The 20522-nt window shown below is 38.6% G+C and overlaps 1 protein-coding gene across 1 annotated transcript in view; it reads right to left on the reverse strand.

Annotated features, from left to right (window-relative positions):
• Positions 1–20522, reverse strand: part of GRIN2A (glutamate ionotropic receptor NMDA type subunit 2A) — a 173372-nt gene that overhangs the window by 26748 nt on the left and 126102 nt on the right. Inside the window, exons 6-10 of the mRNA XM_065644678.1 lie at positions 19975–20143; positions 19701–19854; positions 15316–15441; positions 12715–12944; positions 6346–6506 (exon numbers count right to left, since the gene is read on the reverse strand). Of these exons, the coding sequence (XP_065500750.1) occupies positions 6346–6506; positions 12715–12944; positions 15316–15441; positions 19701–19854; positions 19975–20143 (840 nt within the window). The remainder of the gene's footprint in view (positions 1–6345; positions 6507–12714; positions 12945–15315; positions 15442–19700; positions 19855–19974; positions 20144–20522) is intronic.

A 20522-nucleotide genomic window follows, 5' to 3' on the forward strand; every position in this document is an offset into this window, starting at 1 on the left:
GCTGGGCACAATTTGCATTGTGTTCCAGCGGGCAGAGCGGAGCTGCCAGCACAGCCTCTGACCGGTTCGGATCTGCTCAGCAAACGCCAGCGTGTGTGAAGCTGTGAGCTGGACACAATTTATAAGTACTGTAAGCACAACAAAAATCTAATTCGGGCCAATAAACTCAAGAGACTGAGGGTTAAAAGGGCATCGGAGCCTTCTAGGGCCTTTTCTTGCACTTTCTCTGCTTAGTACCATTGGATTTAAAAAAAATATGCAGAATCATATTGTTTTCTCCCATTCTAAAAAAATATTCAGAATCATATTGTTGTTTTCCCACGGGAGAGTGTGCTGGCGGGGAGGAAATAACTTCTGCCACCCACACTGTTCAGCCAGATACTTTCAGGTGTTTCTTCTTGCATTATTATTTGCCATTAAAAAATGCTGAGGAGTAGAATCATCCCATGTTCTACCAAAGCCACCAGCAGCTGGCGACACGTTGCAGGCCCAGAACATCTTCTCGGGGATGGCTCTGGTGTGATAACCCACAGCACCTGTGGCCGAACCCGCCGAGGCTCCGGCAGCGCAGAAATGCCATCATCACCACGGCAGCCTTTCCAGGCTTTGTATTGCCGCTAGTTTGCCACAGACAACTGGGGAATAAGGTATTAAACTCTATGCGTATAAAGCACCAAGCACAGCAATCTTTAACAGGAAGGCAGATGGAGTCCCGAGTAAACTTCGGCATCAAATCCCTGAATATATAGTCACAGCTGCGGCTGTAAATAACAACTGAAAACCGCTCGGGCCAGCGAGAGGGTCTGCAGCTGCACAACAAGGGGCTGCTTGCCCAGGGAACACAAGGGATTCATTACCGCAGTTGCCTTGAAACAAGCTCTATTCTCAGCTTTTTTGCAATGAAACTGAAATAAAGTCCTCACATCAATATGCTGCCATAACGCAGTGTCAGACCATTTCTTTTCTTGAAACAAGACATGCACTGCGTGATACGCAGCTGCAGTCCTCACATCGAGGAAAATTAAGTGAAGAAAAAAATTAGATGGATTCATCAGTGATGGGCATTCGGCAAGTGAAAGTTTCTCATTTTTTCTCTACAGTAAGAAAAGACTCTCTTTCCCAATTAAATGTTCTGATTTCAGCCATCAGCAGTAAAATCCCAGACAACATTCCAGTGTAGATGTGCTGGGGCAAAGGTGAGAACATGAACGACATTTCCAGTTTATTGCCATCGCATTTTCTCCTCCTGACAGTTTTACAGCAGCAGAACACTCGCACACCGAGAAACACGACAGGCAAACTCAACAGCTGCAAGCTGATAGAACCCACACCAACGAATTACAACAGGTAAGGCTGGTTTGCTCGCAAAAAGCTCGTATCCTTTAACTACAACCAAGGCAAACAGAAGAAAACAAATCCAAACAGCCACTGTAAACACAACACAATAATTAGCTGCTTCCTATTCAAAGACTTATTCTTTCGTCAAGAAGGAAAATCAATAGGATCGCTCTCTCTGGTACAGATGATTCTAGAAATGTAGATTAATTAAACACAGCATAGACAGAAAAGCTTGCGATGCATTTTTAGAACTTTATTTGATCAATAAACATCTAAAGAGCACAGAGAACCCATCGTGGCTCTAACAGAGTTGGACTTCACCCACCAAGAACAGATTAGCTAATGTCTTACAGACTTTACTCTTCTGAGTAATGCTCAGGAAAATATCTGCCATTTCTGTTTTCATTAAGGAACAAAAAGCTCTGGAGAATTGCTGAGCTGCTCACTGCTGCCTCAAGAGCAACCTGAGGCTCTGCAGGTCGCATTTTTTGACAAGCTTGTAAGACTGTCATTACTTTCGGTACCAAATTGCATTGAAGCAGGTACAACATTTTGCCATTTTGAAATATATTAAGTAGTACTTCAACGACAAGATGCATGAACTCTGCTCCCATTCAACAGGCCTGGTTGCAAACTGATGCCTTTAATTAACGAAGGGAGCACAGATCGTTCTGCTGCTTGTTCAAATGGTGTTTCAGCAGCTTTCTGAGAGCTGCATCTGTGACTCTCAGAAATACGACGCTACTGATATTACTGAGACTTTACAGATACTTTAAAATATTTTCGGAAACAAAGGTTGATTTCTTATTGAAGGGGAAAAGTCAATATGGCTGATAAATTTGCCCTCACCATTGACAGCAACAACCCTTCCTGAGAAAGCTGCAATGAACCCCCCATGCGGATTCGCTTGAAGGAATAGGAATAATGTCAGTGTCAGTCTAAAGCAAAAATCTCATTTCCATTTTGATTTGCAGCATTTCCCAGTTGATTCCTTTCTAGAATGATATCAAACATTTTTGATGCTAATTGAACAAGATAGGTCCAAGCCTATTGCCCATGTAGTGAAGTTGTTTGTTCTAATTAAAAAAAAAAAAGCACATGCTTTCTTTGTAAGGTAATTTTTGAACCACTCTAAACTTCACCTCTCAGAGATGAAACACAAAGGGACTGGGTATTTTGTTCAAGGCTTCCTGGATAGAAATGTGTGCGCACTGATCTCTGCATGCACAGCAATACTGCAGCACAAGACCTATCTAACCCCTACAGCAGGCCAGGAAATAAAGGCAGGAACATCATTTATTTAATACACATTCCTATCCGCATTTCTGCCCTTGAGGTTTTTCATGGCCATGTTAGTGACTGGACTCAGGCAGACGATTTCTCACTTCTTGTGAGAAAGCAAGATAAAAAATCCAGTTTGTTTTTTGTTTTCAGAATGAGAAAAGGGACATGAGCGAGTCTCAAACAAAAAAGAAATCTGTGCCTTTGTAGCTTTATGTTTGTCTCCTTCCCACTTTCTCCTTCCAGTTCAACTCAATAATATTATGTATTAGACACATGGTCTCCTTTGAGAGATATTCCAAATACATTCCAAGAGGCTAACACTAATTAAAGCTGACCTAAAGACTTAAGAGTTTGAGATACCACAAAACCAGACTGAACTGTGACAAATGACTACTTGATAGTTTGATTCTATTCAGATTGGATGCCACATGTGTAGCATTATACAGTCATTAAGTATTGCCTGATTGCTGATACTTTTTTGTTCCACCTTAAAATAAGAATCAAACACTATATATACAGAATTAAAGGGAACAAAATCTTATGCCTTCAACAAAGCAAAAGTGGTTTTGAAAGTGAGTTGTAAATATTAATAGATACAGGTTATACAAACATTCCTCAGAAATAACACAGGTACTATTTATTTTGACTCACAGCAGCAGTATCAGCCAGACAATCTTTGCAAGTCCTTCTCAGGTCTGTGGTCTATGACTCTACAATTACCAAGCAGTTAATCTTCAAAAAGCTGTGCAGAAGTAGCAAGCTTCACAATATGTAAGAAAATTGCTTGTTGTATGCTTCCAGTGATGGGGATGAAAAAATAAAAGATAGAAGTATAGAAAAACCTTTCACAAGAGATAAATGTGAAAACAGACAAAATAGGTATAGTAAGGTAAACAGAACATGTACACACTGAAGAGGAAAATAGAAATTATATATTTGCTCAGAAGCAGATGCAATTTGAGGAAGGAGAGACAGGTCATCCTCAAAAGAGCAGTAGCAACATAGGCTCCCCATGGGGCAAGATGTATTAAAAATCATGGGATCAAGCAAAGTAGAGAAGGTGAAAACTTGATCAACTCTAGGTAAGGATGAAAAGACAAACTTTACATGGCAGTGAGAAACCACCTCGTCAAATAATTCGTGAGGGAGAAAGGCAGAAGATGCAGCACAGCTTTATACAAAACGAGGGAACAGTTACGTATCCTGTGCAACAGAAAAGAAAATTGGGTAGAAGAAAAATTATGCAGAATATTTATCTGGAGAAAAAGAGGAGGTAAGGAATTGTTAATACACTACCAAATACTTATTATGATTTCTGTTCCCCTCCCTACGGAGAATGCAACTTATTAAAGGAAAAATCTGGGTGCAGTCAAGGTGCAAGTGACAGGTGAGGATGACAAAGCCTGATCCGTTTGGTCACCTAAATGAAACCGTCTTCCTAGAGAGAAACCACTCTGAGGCGAAAAGAAGGTACAACCGCTGCCTGACGCGTCACCGAGTTTACTGCGCACAATCAGTGCACAGGTCGGGTCTTTGCACAGCTCTTGCTATGCAGAACCTGAAGGCAAAATACACGTAACCTGCTTGACGCTGCTCTCCTGCCAGAGCGTCCAAACTCGTGGCATAAGCAAACACAAAGTGACACTTGTATTGTGGGCAGGTTCAGCAGTTGGTGGCGTGCTGCTTAATCCTTCTGTAGGTGCCATCAGACCAAACGCGAAGGAGCACAGCTGTATTTACAACAGCAGCTACTTAGATCAATCCAAAACACACCGCGCATGGCAGCTTATTTACACCATCTGCTATGGAAATGTCAGTCAAGGTGAGCAAAGCAGACACCTGGGGTGTCCACGCCGAGAAATCACTTAGAAGAGGAAAGAAACTCCAGAGGGGGAAAATATTACATATAGAGATATAAAAAATGAATAGCTTGTGCTGTCAAAAGGACTAAAGCTTTGGAGGAAGAGCGGCAGCTGGCACAAGAGCAGCCAGCCTGAGTTTTAGTGAGTGTCCTGAACTTCCCTGCAGCCAGGTAGCCCCCCCATTTTCATGCTTAAGTGTCTGACAGGTGCCCTGATTTTAAAGGTAATAGCAGCTTTTCAGGGCTTTCAGTAGCACATATGGTTGGTGAAAAGTACATGGAGCATATGTTCCCCAAATAAACTATCCATCCAACTGAACAAGCCCTAGCAATGGCTGAAATTAAGGGTAGCTTCTGTAAAAATTCACAGCAGGAATGGTAGTGTTCAGGACTATAGAATATAGAATTATGCATTATAGAATAATGCAGAATTTAGCTGTCACCCAGGAAATAAAACTTGCACGGGCTCAGCTGGAGCAGTTCCACCTCCTCCAGTTTGGCAGACCTTGGGCAAGGTCCATCTCACGTGTTACGTGTCCAACTCAGGATGGGACAGACCATGCTTGAGAAATGCCAGTTGAGAACGCAGCAAGAAAAACATGACAACAAAAAGAGACCAGACAGCACCACAGAGACCACAGCAAAGGAAATGCTAGGGAGGATAACTTTTTAAAGAAGGGAACCTGCGGTCTAAGGAAAGATTTGGGGACTTCAGGGGTTTTTGCATAAGAAATATGTTATAATCCCCTATATGTTTGGGAGAAGGAGTGTAAAAACTTAAACGACAAGCAGTTCCTGAAAAGGGAAGAAAGGTAACAGCTTAATTTAGTACAGGAAGAAATGTGTCCTGTGTTCACCATAAATAATTGCAGGTGAGATGTGCCTTAAGTAGATGTACTTAAATCCCCATGGGTAACTTAGCCTTCTCACTTCAAAATGAAACAAACTATATTGATAAATTATGATAATTGTAATCCAGTATTATCATCAAAAATGCACATGCTATTATCAAGCCTATATGTTTAGAAAAGGCAACTAGAACTAACACATTCCTGTCACCCAGGTGAATACTGATACAAGTAGTGAGTCACTCTCCTGCTTTTTGAGGACTGAGAATGAAAATTCAGTCTCTTTGTCCAACCAGACAGAACAGGCTCCTTCAGAGACAGAAAAGGATGGATGGCACTCAAGTCTAAAACTCAGATCTTAAGGAAGAAGGACAATAATATTTGCCAGAATACTTACCAAGATTGCCAGAAGGAGGATTGGATAGTACATTTGAGACAATCTGAACAGATTTTACAAAGATCAAAGTCAATACTTCAGATGTGACAGTAAATTACAGGACCATGCTAATTAGAGGAGAGAAAAAAATGTAAGAGTGGACCTAAAAGCATACCAAAGGGACGGGAGGTTGTAAAGAAATAACAAGTAGTTGCACACTGGCCAGACAAACAGGCTTAGTCAGAAATTCACCCTGCGAAAGCACATTCCTGTGAGAGAGAGTTCTGCAAAGATAACGAGGGACTGTACAAAACGTCATGTTCTGTGTTGAGCCTCCACCCAAATCCAGGTCCATGTCTATCATCTCTTTTTCAATTTGAGAAATACTAATTCTTCCCTTTTAATCTATTTTACGTAGGACATCGAAGCTTCCATGCAATTTTAAAATAGTCACATAAATGACAGGCAATTGTTTTCCTTTCTGATATCTGCACAGTGCAGCTTAAAAAAAAAAAAAAGCCATGTACTACACAGCATGCCTGACATCAGCCTGTTCAGTATCGCGGTAAATACAGATCAGTGTTTCTCAGTTTCTGCAAGGTCTACAGTATTCTTTAGAACTAATGGAAAAAGCTTACCCAGTTTTCAAGCTGACCAAGGCATCTTCAACTCCTTTCTGATTATACTTCGTCATGTAAAGGTGCATATCAGGGTAGTTGTTTCTGATATTCCTCTCGGTGCTCCCATTTGGGACTGTTCCAAATCGAAAAGGAGGTGAATAATCATGCGGCCTTTGAAACTAGAGACAAATGGGAAAAGCAAAGTGTTTTAGGTGGTCAAAATGTGAAGAATGGCAATTTTAGGTTGAAAAAAACCAGAAGCTGTATAAGCTGCCTGGAATTTCTTCTAGGCAAATGCCGTGGGTTAATTCAGCTCCATTATACCAGAAAGTGTGTCTTCACACTGGCTGAACGTACAGAATCATTTACATCCAAAGTAAAACCAGCTCAATTCCACCACTCTAACGTGACTTTCTCCCACGCATTGAAATACAGCAGGACAGCAGAACACGGAGCAGAGAGATACTAGAAGATGTGGAAGATGTCCCTCACCTGCCAGCATCTCCCTAGAGAACCCAAACTACAAGCAGACACATTGGTAAAGAGCAACCAAAAGAAAAGAGCATTTTGACAGTCATTTCACACCTTCACTGCGGGTGCGACACGGCGGGTCCCCACACCAAGACGGCAGAAGGACCATTCGCACCACGGGAACCCAGCGCCCTGGCCGGAGGAAGCAGATTGACGGAGAATAAAAGTTCTCACCTCTTCCCCAAGGGCTCAGCAGCTACAGCACTTGCTATGAAAAGGGGCTTCTGGAGCTCTCACATGTATAATCCTAGTCCCTATTTATCCTTACGGTTTAAAATTACCAATCATTTGCTCGATAGCATATAGGTTTATTCTGCAATTTTCCACTCTATGTCACTATTGCCTCAGCACGGACAAACAAGCCAGGGAGTATCTGCAAAGGAACAGCACCAGCTCAGAGCACACTCAGCTCTCAGATCTGGAAATCATTCAGATAATCTCACATTAGCTTTTTCTAAGAGACCTGAAAATTTCATATGTGCCTTTTTGATATCTCCCTTTGAATGCCAAGTGACATTTTAGGATTAAGTCAAAATGTTTCTTTAAGAAATACACGAAAAAGGCCACTTAAATCAGAGGAACTGTTGGCTAATGAGGAAATTCAATTGAGCATTGATAAAAGCAGTCACCCATGAATTCCACAGCAAAACATACTCTGTTTTTACTGTGGAAGTTAGAAGAGCAATCTATATACCCCGTGCCGCAAGAGACAGCTAATATTTATATAGCTGCTGCTTCCTTTGGGCTACATATGCAATACTTCTCTTTTTAAAGTTTGGTGTCAGGGTATCAAGAATTCCCAGGACCCAGTGCCAATTTGCAAAAAAAAAAAAATACAAATAAGCTTACACAAGAACTGGGAGAATTTTTCAATTCCATCAAACCTTGACTGTGAAATTATTGCTGCAACAATATTTTCATGTTACAGTACTACAATTAAATGCTTCATTTTAATTAAGCATATTTTGACAAAGCGTAAAGGAATGAACTCTATTTTTCTCTATTCATTTAGCTAACAGATGTCTTACCTTTCTCATTTTCTCTTTTCACAGCTTAACTGTTTAAATTATTACTTTGCTGCTACTTTACACATACTAATTGACCTATGCACTAAAATTACACTGTATACTAGTCATGTTTCTTAGTCTATATTTGCTGCCTCCTTTTTGTGTTTATTATGCCACACTGAGACAAACCCTGCACTTAAATATATGTCCAGGGATTCTACGTAGCTTGCTTTTAACTTTAGTTAAATCTACAGAGAATTAATCTCTGAAGTAGCAAGAGAGCTTTCAATATCTCCTAATGTCTGTATCAAGTTTTGCAATCAATAGAACTGGAAAAAAAATAACGAAACAATGCCGATTTCAAGACCTGTAAACATTGCCACTGCTCATACAGCTCACATATATTTTTTTTTTTTTTTAAATTCAATTGTGGCGAGTATTCTGCCAATTTCTAATACTGGGGTATGGCAGGGGAATTGAGGAAACAGGAAGATTATGGTGGAGTATCCTGGTAATTTAGAAATGGAGTTTGGTTCTAAATATTCTCACTGTTCAGGAACATTCATATGAGTTTAAGTTGTTGGGAGAGTCTTCCTCCCATAGGAATGGTTGAAGGAATTGAGGTATCTCTCCCAAATTGAACATTCATGGAACACAAAAATATTTCTGCAGGAGAGCAGCGACTAATAAAAAGTACTGGTCCATGCAAAGATCATGGAGATAACAAGCAATTGAACTGATGAAATAATTCATACATGGAATTCAAATACAAAAAATTCAGAGAGATAAATAGTTCCAAATGCCATCCATTGACTGGCATTTCTTGGCACAAGACACCAAACCAACCAATTTTAACAGTCACAAGGAGATAATTTTTTGGAAATGATTATCTGCTACTCCTGCCTGCTCACAGGAGAAAGAAAGAATTTTAAAATCTTTTTACTAGCAGGGCACTCATATCTAAAGCGTATGAAGTTCTCATCAATAATTTTAAACTTCTGGTCTGCGAGCTGACGTGTCCTGGACAAGCACACGGGCTCTGACATCGCAGCAAAGATCTATGTGGCAGGCAGGAGACACGGAGAAATAAGCATCAAGTCTCTACATGTGCTCATTTTCCCTGAAGCCCCACGATGGGAAATAAAATACAGCATGTCTGCGAGGAAGCAATTTTCTTCCCAGACATTTTCTGATATGTTAATTTTTTTAAATTTCTAATTTAAATTTCTAATTTAATTGAATGCACAAGCCCCCTGCTTGAATGATAATTGTGGAGAGATTTACTATTATTCAGAAGACCAATGAATTAATCCTTGTTTCCCCATGTTCTGCTACAACTGGGGCACATGAAACAAAACTCCAGCCCTACTGATCTAGGAACCCCAAACAGGATGGCTGAGCTGAGGAAACAGTCCTATTATTTTTAATTTTGTTTTACCTATATGCCTTAACAAAGCCGACAATTTCATTGAATTCAGTAAAGTGATCTTTCACAAACATTAAATATTGACTGAACCTGAAGATTTGTGTGCTTGCCTGAAAAGGTCGGTATTCAGAGCAGCTGTTTGTTATTGTTCTGGGGTCTTTAAAGAACTGTGGGAAACATTACTAAAATAGTAAAAAAATAGTAAATATTCTCCCTCTGCTCACACTGATTATTATGGGAATTACGGCTGGTTTGGAGTGATAGAAAAATGTCCATATTTGAACTCTCTGCTTTCTTTTACCAGATGGAAAACACTGACAATCTGACTTCCGATCTTTGAAAAATACAGCTACTGTGTTTAGTAATTCCAAGACTATTGTTTTAATCATCAGTTACTGAAATGCAGTCGATATCTATATCTGACAACTCTCAAAAGCACTGCAAAGGTCTAATATTGAAGTGAAAAGACAGACTGCACCAAGAGGGTCACCCCAACTACCCCGTCATCCCCACGCTGCCTTTTCACCTCCGTCTGCTCTGGTTTGACACAGACCTATCTCTAATAACTGCAGAACTTGTGCCACCCTATTGCACAAAAATATAGAGCCAACGTTACAAGAATACTGTGAATCTGGCAAAAATAAGGAACTTTTAAGTGGCATAACTGAGGCTTCCTATTAAGGTTGAAGAGAATCCTCCGGACCACATGCATGGGGGGCATTTCTTAAAATGTGACTGTGTGGAAGAATCACAGCAGATAAATGCTTTGCAAGACAATTCTGTCCACTGCCATCTACTCTCCTTTACTCGTCTTGCCTCTCACTACGTGAAAAAGGCATAACCGGTCTCAAAAGTAACCAGTGCTACAAATGGAAGCTTTGCTTGATACCTTTGGAGTAATTTTCTGTACCTTTTCATGAACACAAAGCTTTTAAACATATTTTACATATACAAGGATGTCAAAATATAATTTTCCTCCTATCTTCTGAATCATTTTGAGTTTATGAACACCCACCCCTAGGAACTCCAGTACATGCTGTGCCATGTATTTCTGGGTGACACTCAGATGACACGGCATTCAGAAATTGATTAGCGACATTTCAAGTGTTTAAAAATTTATTGAACTTCTATATATTACTTATTAATACATATACCATATATACACACCATATATATTCTATATAATGTATATACTATACTTCTGTCCCTCCCTTCTCACTGGCTTTTGCCTATTACCACTTTGATTGCAGCAAGAGTCAGATTTCTCTACTAAACAACAGTAAAATATTTGCAAATTCCTGAACTGTCCTACTAACAACATTGCAGCAACAAGGCAAAGAGGGGAGAAAAATAATTTTGCATGAATCAGGTTATATTCCCATAAATGAGCCTTAATTATTTGAATGTTTAAAATCCGAGAAAGCTCAGGATTGCAGAAGAGGCAAAACCTGCGTATGACAAGAAGAATGTTTTGAAATAGATCATCCTTGCTTTGCTGGACTTCTGGCTTGTTCTATTTAATCAGAAAAGGCTTTGCTCCCCTGATTTATCTCTGTATGCTTCAGGCAATATTTGAAGAACTGTAAAATAAAAACAAAGGTGGCAGATCAAATAAATGATCAGAAGACCACACAAAAGCAGATGCTATTTTCTGATTCGAGTATTCTTCTATTTTTGCTTTCTGTGGCGATAAAATCCTACTTAGCAGAACGAATAGAAAAATAACAAAAATAAGGAAGTTATTAGTCAAAAGCTACAGGACAAAACCTGACATTTTCCCAGCCCATAGGTGCGAGTGGCAAACGGCCAGCAGAGAGAGGAAAATCAGGGACAGAGCCCAATGTTAGTGCTGTGCCAGGTACAAGCCAAACCCGGCCAAAACCCAGACTTCGCAGGAAAACGCTCCGTACTTCCTCACAAACAGGGGAAAGGCATCGCTCAAATCCTTTCTTTTGATCCTCAACAGAAGAATACCTTTTATCTGCCTCTTACTAAGAATATTATCTTAAAAAAGAGGTATATTTAACAGGCTTCATACTCTTTCAAAGGTTTTGCGACAACGCGACTTAATGAAAACAAAACTACTGTCATTTTTTGTTCCTTTTTATCTGGCTTTCCTCTGGCCGCGCTTGCAATTTGTGCTTTGATACTCCAGGAGATCAATCAAAGGCTGGTCATAAAAAGCAGTTAAAACAAAAAACAGACACAAGGCCATCTGAGCTGTTGCCTTCTTTCGAATAACAATTTCCTTCGTTTTCTGTCCTTTGGGATAAATCCCTTGTGAAGTTCTCCCCTGTGCTATACTCTATTTAAATATTACTACTTAATGTCAATATTTAGTTTAATTTTAAAACAGCTGGGCACAAACTTGAAAACAGCATGCCCTTGATGTATTTTGTGCACAGCCACCACAACGATAATTTTGCAAATGGACTTCAGTTGCTTCATGCAATACTGCTATTGCAAAGCAGTCACAAAGATGAAATTAAAATACAAGTAATTGCTACATTTCTAAGACTATCAAAGAAAATTCACAAGTACAAAGAACTGGGATGTATACTTTCAGCAGAAGAAAGTTCAGTCAAGCTAGAATAATACGAAAAATAAGCGTATTCATTATTTGTCAATGTGTAAAACTTGAGTAGAGTTTAAGGAAACCATCAGTGCCTACTTCTCAAAGTGCATTTGATACAAAAGTTCTTCGATGAGGAAAGGGTCTTCCACAAATATATCAAAATTTTGTGCCTTATCCTATGTATTTACATCTCACTCTAATATGATCACACAAACCCCCAAATTTTCTTCTCTGTTTATTTTTCCTCGTTACTTTTGTCATTTTATACAAGGAAAACATTCAAACATCCACAGACAATAAGTATCACTTTATATCATTGTTTTGCCTATTTGTGCTGGCACCATTTAAATCTGAACTCTTTCTATAACTTCCTCGCACACTACACAGAGAGCAAAAAGACATTCTTCCAGGAGCACTACCTGGCTTCTGATAATTACTGGCTAGTTGCTGGTTTTATGAATATTTTTTCAATTTATAGATTATTAATATTCCACACAGAGATGTTTGAATAATTTCAAATATGCCTTCCCTGCATTCAAGCCGACTTTTTCATTTTTCACGCTGTCGTATATTGGTGAGGCGTTCCTTTTAATCACACAGGAATTGATTTCCATCACAAATTCAGAGTACTTTTCAATTAATGCAGTTACTTTCGAAAAGGCAACATAAAGGCTTTGAAAACAGTCTGATATTTTTATACTTTGGGTCTTAGGTTTGTTAGTAAAGGGTTACACTCAGAAGGAAATAATCCGCCCTTAGTTTATTTTCTTGCTCAGAGATTTTTTAGCACAAATTTGTCAAAGGATTGTGAAGAACGGACGCTGACCTCTTGTGAGCTGAAGACCTACCTTTTTATCACTCAGTCCGGTCACTTGGTCAACAAATTCCTCTTGAATCATAAACGCAGCTAAGTTGGCTGTATAACTCGCCAGGAAGATGACAGCAAAGAAAGCCCAGACAGACACCATGATTTTACTGGTTGTCCCTTTGGGGTTTTGCACAGGCACAGAGTTGTTGAAGACCAAACCCCAGAGCAACCACACCGCCTTCCCGATCGTGAAGGATGGTCCGTGGGGATCTGTCATTGCAAACAGCAGTTATTTTTGCAGCAATTACATTAAACCTTGGCAAGATAACCTATGTAATAACAAGTACTCACAAAGGTATAGTTAAAAAATATTTCAATACATATTTGCTGTACTCCCAGGGGAATCACAGGATTTACCATAGGTACTCTCTATTGTAATGACATGTATTTCCATATTTGTCAAAAATATTTCAACATTTTTATATGTGGCATTGACTTCAAAAATTATTAAATGAAAACGGAAAGCATAGGTTTGGAGAAGCAAACTGAGATGTCTCTTGCACTAATGTGTGTGCTACAGGATTGCCCCTCAGTCTTCTGTGCCAGCAGACATGGAAAATGGAAAACTGTGGCTTTAAGTCTGAATGATTCAATTCTAGTACGTTTCTCACCCAAATTATTTTGTAACTCCGGCTGCCTCAGACATGCAGTCACGTCCCTGCCTTCAAATGCCTTGGCTTTACAGGGAAAAACCTGTCCCAGCTAATCCATTCTGTAATTTTTGTTATTCCTGTATTCAGTCAGCTTTTAATTCACCCCAAAGCCGGAAGAAATGGTCGGCACGACACCTCATGCCCGGTTTGTGGCAGAGTAGGTGAGCGACGCTATTATCTGCTGAAACAGCCTCGTTTGTGGAGCCTCTGAGAATAAAGGGAGCTTGTTCTCCCCAGCTGGAGGTGAGTGCAGCGCAGCCACTGCTCCTCATCCACGGTCCCTTCATCCTCAGTGGAGAGGAACAAGCCTCCCCTGCATGTGACTCATGCGACCTTTTTATAAGTATCTATTTTTTAATTCAATAGCAATTCAGACAATAAGCTCTGATGCAGACACCTGTAATATAATCTCCTTCCCTACCTTGCTCCTTTATCCAAGGTGACGCACATTACAAACTCAGATTCAGTTATTAATTTAATTATTATTAAAACAATAAAACCCAAAGTGAGTATAATCAGTGAATGTTCAAATTTTTCCTAATGCAATCAAGCACATCTTAGATTATCCTCTCTATTCTGCAGCCGTGCTCAGAAGATAGAGTGCAGTAAAATAAACACAATGGAGCTGACTTTTGGTTTATGAAACCACCTTCTAGAGCCATCTAAGATTAAGCTGATACAGGGATAATATGTATTTTCTGAGCAATAATGATAAGGAAAGCATATGACAAGAAAGCAGGTTAAAGTTCCATTTATGCTACTGGAGACTGTACTACCAGTATTACCATTGAGCTGCCAAAAATGCCCAGGGAAAGGAGCAACCTACATAAAGATTCCCATTAATTTTAAGCTTCCCATGTTTCAAATGAACAGCAGCTGGATTTGTGGGTCTAGAGCTAAGTTGAGACGGTCTAGCGCCATAATACGCCTTTGTAGGCACCAGTACGCTAAATAATCTACTCTAGCATGTGAGTTGGCCCAGAAAAGAGCAGCCTTGTGCATCCCTGGTGTCTGTATGCACCTTTGCTTTCCCCTTCCTAAACACAGTGTTTGTTTTGGACGGAGGCTACACATTTACCATCTTATTGAAAGGATAACATCATCTGAACATCACACTAATCCCCTTTTTCAGGGAACAAATCAATCATAATCTAGAAGAACCCATTAGCTTTTAATAGTCTCCAGAACTGTGTTCACCAAGGTGGAAGATCTCTTGTTATAAAACGAGGCAAGTATGATTTAGAAATTAAAACCAGCCTGCACTCTGAACTGTAAGTAAAGAAAGGGAAGGGTGAGGGCACCAGAACACATGGAAACCTCATTCTCAGGTCAAAGTGCTAATAATATACAACTGCAACGTTCACTGAGAAAGGCAAGCTGTGTATTAAATCTGTTGTGCTGGTATATTTTAAAAATGAAGTTTCTATAACCATGGATGCTACAGGGTAACAAGCCCTTCTGCCACTGGCCTCATTTCAAGGCTGAGCTCATCAGAATTTTTATAGGGACTATATAAAACTATACACCATGTAACCGCTGTTTTTCCAGATTACCCACCAAACCACACCAGTTTAAATCATTATCTCTGAACTTAATTCATGAGAATCAGGAGTCTGTAAAACTCATTCCAATGCTTTTTTTAAGCTGCCACTCAACAACTGGTACCATATAGAATACTAACCAAACACTGCCTGAACGCAGCTCTCCGATATCACCCTTCTATATGTCTTTATTCTAATTAATTGGAATATAAACATAGGCATATAAGCCCTCAAGAAATCATGTTTTAAATGAAAAGCAAACATAGTTTCATAGCTGCTTTCGCTGTTTATTCCTATTTTATGTTTATTTTAAAAGATGGAGGGCAAGGGATGGGAAACACATGATTTTCTTTATAGCTCGAGGGTTGCGTAAAATGCAACGCTTACCTCTCCCCTGTGCCAAGTTCCTGTTGTATCCGACAGGACTAAAGTACTCAAAAATGAAGACAGCCATGGCAGACACAATGAGAAGCATCACAAACATCATCACCCAGACAGAAGCACTAAAAGGCTCTGCAGCAAAACAGACAAGAGAAACAGAAACACAGTTCATTAAACCAGTCGCAGCACAGGAATCCTAATGTCTTCGGCTAGGCAAGCCCAGCGGCTTTCTTTAAATTCAATTTTTCCAACCAAAATGCTAGCAAATAATAGCAATATACAAAGACCTGCTGTTACTATACACAAAATTCAGACAGTCAAAATCTTAAATTTAAGTTGCAATTCAAAACCAAGAGCTGGAGACTTTTCTTGGACAAAGCCTAAACTGACACTGAGGGGCAAATAATTGGTTTGACTCACTGTTTATTCAGTTTACAATCAGGTAGCCCATTCCTATTTATCCTACGCTATATGCATTTATCAACAGAATGGTCCAACCATCATGACTCTGTTCCTGCAGAGCAAAAGCAATTAAGCATATGTTTATATACATTTGCTAATTCAGTGGATTTCTCTCTTGTTTTCTATTTTAAAAAAAAAAAAAAACAACGTTAGGGAAAAAAAGTTAAATACTTGCATTCAAAGTAAATTTTTTTGTTTCAGATTTTTTTCTCTCTGTGTCCACTTTCATGTACCTACAATGAAGATGTTGTTTTTACCAACTGCAAACACATCCTTTTGAAAGTCTGATTCTCAGCTAGGAGCATATTTCTGAAATCAAAATGTTTTTATGGAAAATGGGAATATCAGTTTGAAAGACAGAAAAAAACATGCTTAAGGAAAAGAAGTAGGTTGGAATGGATAATTAGAAGCAGTTTCAAATAGGAGACTAAGCACCAACTTTTTGAAAGGGTTGGATATGTATGGTAATAGTATGTGATAACACAAAGTTCTCAAATATCACCTTTGCCCAGTCACAAATTCTATCATTTCAGGAGTCCCCTGGTAGCTGTCATGGTATAAGGATATATGTAAGAAAGGTTTTGTATGGCAAAATAATAGCTTTTTATTAGGTCAGCTTATCTGGGAGCATTTTGTATCCTAATTTTGGTAGAAAATGCAAGTGTGAGTGTGCTCTGAAGTGTGAGAAAAAAATATCTTAGTAAACTATTTCAAATTAGGACAGAACAAAGAAGCACTTGAAATGACAAAAAATTAGTTTGTTCCAATGTTTTGCCTGGTTTTGAAAGCCTAAGAGGTTCCTCCATCCCAACTTCTTCATTCTTTGAATTTAAATTAAGATCTGAACCACTGAGAATTCTTCTGTCATTGCGGGAAATGACATTATTTGCTTGGAAGAGAATAGTAAATTAACAGAGTAACAGAATTCTCAAAAGGCAGAGAAAGATCCCTTCAGATGCAGACAGGTAAAGGACATTATGTAGCCAAATACATTGAATACAAATATTCGATGAATTCACAAATTAACCGGAACAAATTTGAATTCATGTAAAACTATCATACAATTTTGACAGCATTCTCATCGAATCAAGCAAACCAGATAAAACTTATCAAAAGCAGCAACAGTAATTTGTCAAAATCTAAATAAGGCAAAGGGCAAAACAAGCTGATGTGGAAAAGTGAGCTATAAACAAGTTTAAGCAGAATGTTCTTTAATAATTTAAGCAGTCTGGTAATGAGGTGGAGGATTAAAAGAAGCAATAGAAAAATAAAAAGCTATTTAGAATAGCAAGCGGTAAGATTGAACAAGTACAAAATCAATTGAGTAACAAAGTCAATCTTCCTGTCACATTAGAGATCAAATGACACATCCAGGGCTGTTCTTTGATTCTCAAAGGACAGAAAGAGAACTTCCCCGAGGCAAGCAGCAGGTTTTCTAATAATCTTCAGTAAAGCTATGATATGGCAGAAAAATACTAATATATGACTTGCCAGTGTACATTTCAAATGATTGGCAAGGGAGAATACTGGGTGATGAAGAAAATGTCTTACTCCAGTAACTTTGAGTTTTACCTCAAACCACCAAAAACAATACTTAAAACAAGACAAAAAATAAATGGGCATAGATCTCCTATTCCATCCATGCCTCCGAAAAAAGAAAACTGACCTCACCTATGAACTCTCTCCCTCTTATATAAAAATTTGGATTTGACGTTTCCCTTATTTTGTTCACTTGTTTAAATAAAGTTGAATCAAATCTCCACAGAAACTTTAAAAAATTATTTGTGGATCTAGTATATATGAATTTTAGTATGATATGAAAATTTTTTAATGTGGATAAAATTCTGGTTTGAAGATGAGACCCACATGAAAAACAGAACGCAGCAGGTCATGAGGAAGAGGCTGCGAGGCCACCAGTTACTCACACCTATTGGACACGACCAGCAAATGGAAAATCTAATTCAGACAAAATCCAGTACTTGCCTACAGTTGTAGGAACAAATCACAAAACCAGACATTTTCATGAACTGCAACAAAATTCTATTAAAAAAAAAAAGCATTTCACAGATTTTTAAAGAAATTAAAGAATTATGTAAGATTACTATTTTTAGCCATTCACTTAATTGAAATAAAATCAGTCCATGAATAAATTCAGTTCTCTGCCAAAGCATTTTACTACTACACACGCTTCATCGAAATACACAGTCAATTCCAGTAAAGTGGCAATTTCATCTACATCTAAGAAAACCTCAGAACATACTTCTGAGAGAACAGTCTTGATTTATTGGTGCAGTAAATCAGATTTCTTCAAAAGTAATGCTATTCTATAGAGCTTTATAAGAAGAGGTTATTTTTACTTTTTGAATTATATGTACGTCCAACTAAACCAATAACATTAAACGCATTTAGAAATCTAATAACTCTGTTGTTGTGAAAAATGCAAAAGCAGCCTCTGTATAGTTGTGGTAAAGCAGGTTTTTAAGATGTAAGTAGTGTCCATAGTAAAAATCAACCACACTTGCAGCACATTTAGAAAACACCCCTGTACTTAGATTTCAAACAATAATTTCAACATGTTGCAACTGCAATTTAAAAATTAATTAACTTTATAAGTCCATGACTTACAGAAATGAAAAGAAAGTATCTGAATATTTTCATTAAAAGTACAACCTCTCATAGTTTAATTTAAAAATTCATTCATTAAACAGAAATATTAACTGCCAACAAAAACTGTTTGGGTATCACCAGGTTTGGGAGGTTATTTGTTCGCTGCCTGTGTTATATTTATTTGCATCATCTCTGACAAGTGCCTTTTATGGAACAGGTATGAGAAATAAGCTCTGTGGCTAAATGATGATTCTTGTGTAAGAAAACCCAATTATTTGCCCACTTGTAGCTGATATTGCACCAACAATCGGCTCCTCGAGGGCTACACGCGATTTCAGTGGAAGTGAAGAACTTACTTTAGCAACCTAAAAATTAACCATACAATCAGTGATGCAAAAATGGCATCACTGCTGACCCAATGGACTTGAACATACTAAACTGTTCCCTAATATTGATTTTTTTTTTTTCCTTCCAATTTCACTTAAATCATTTTAGTGTTACTAGCACTACCTTCCGGTGCAAAATGTCTTACAAAAATACTGGGTCCAAATACACTATGAGGAACATAACAGCATTTTGTGCACTTTTGATCCATCTCATGGCTCATTCTCTTTTCAGCTCCGGGTAAATTCAGGCTAACCACCAAATACAGAACTAAACAATAAGCACTAAAAGAGAAGGAGAGGGAAATAATGAAAGGAGAAAGGAACAACTGAGACGAAGCAAATAAGGAAAGACAACCCAAGCCTTTGTTTCTTTATGTCCCCCCTGCTTTCTGTCCAGTCTTTCATTTCTTTGCTATATCTCTACTGTTCAGCTGCACCAATGGAGCAAACAGCAGCTCTCCAGTGCAGCAGCACGGTGTTCAGAAGCCACAATTACCAAATTAGCTGTCAAATATCTCCTAATCATAAGGAAGGCTCTTTTTCTTAGCTATTCTACAAGGGGTTTTAAAATTATTTTGCAAATGTGAATGTTAAAAATATATGAAACCGTTTATAATGGGCTAAACAAGCATAAATTAGTTTGTAAAGAAGCAGTTTTTGAGGAAGCAATTTTCCCAACTAAAGATTTCAGGTGATGCTTTTTCAAATAGAACTCACAATCATTGGTTTTCACTTACTGCACCTGAAACCAACAGTACTGTCTCCATGTGATAATAATCACATTAATCAGCACGTCAACACAATAGAAACTTCCTAATGTAAAATTCAAAACTTAACAGAAACAGGCCAATGCACTATACACCGTAACGAACAACGAAACCTACCCAGCTCTACAAAAATGCAATTAAATGATCTGGAGGGGTTGGAGAATCATACCTAGAAAAGCAGATGGTGAAACTGTGCCATTGCTCCGTGACACCATGACACTAATCCCAGTCTCCACAAATGGCACGGAAAAGTCAACCACTTCCGAGCGCTCTTCGTTAATAGTGAGAGACCCCACAGCCATAACCGCACGATGATAAACCACCTGAACCACAACAAGAAGACACCACCAATATTACTCAGTAGAGAATACCTAATTTCTCCAAAAGAATTACAAACATTGCTTAGTTCTTACTTAAGAGCTCTTTTACCTAACAGAACTTACTTCCCCAATCATTCCATTCCACACATTATTGACTTTTTTGCCGTGTTTCCCATTAGTCACCAAATACAGGTCGTATGTGAACTTGACGGTTTTAGACAACTTCTTCAAGATATCGATGCAGAATCCTTTGCAGCACTTCTTTACGTTAATTCCCTCATTAGTTGAGTTGCTGTCAACAGAGAAGAGAGACAAGTATTTCTACTGGGAAAAACAAAATCACCACAACAGCAAGATCAACCACACTGTGAAACAGCATTTTGTCATATTTGTGAGTGACCATGTTTTTCTGAATGATAGAAAAATAATTTACAGGATGCTTTACATGGTGTTTGCAGGTCTTACTAAGCCTAGCGCAGTTACTTGGTGAGACATAACTAGAAGATAACGCAGACCTTGTCTGACGTGTTTCTGCTGCGGTATCCAGCCTGGTGCACGGCACTTCTCCATCAAGACATAGTCTACTTGTACTAATCTCTCTCTTAGGCTTAGATAAAACATTTATAACTTTTACTCTCAAGACATAAGACTACATGTCATTTAGTAATTAG

The sequence above is a fragment of the Caloenas nicobarica genome, chromosome 14, assembly GCF_036013445.1.
Source record: "Caloenas nicobarica isolate bCalNic1 chromosome 14, bCalNic1.hap1, whole genome shotgun sequence".
Lineage (NCBI taxonomy): Eukaryota > Metazoa > Chordata > Aves > Columbiformes > Columbidae > Caloenas > Caloenas nicobarica.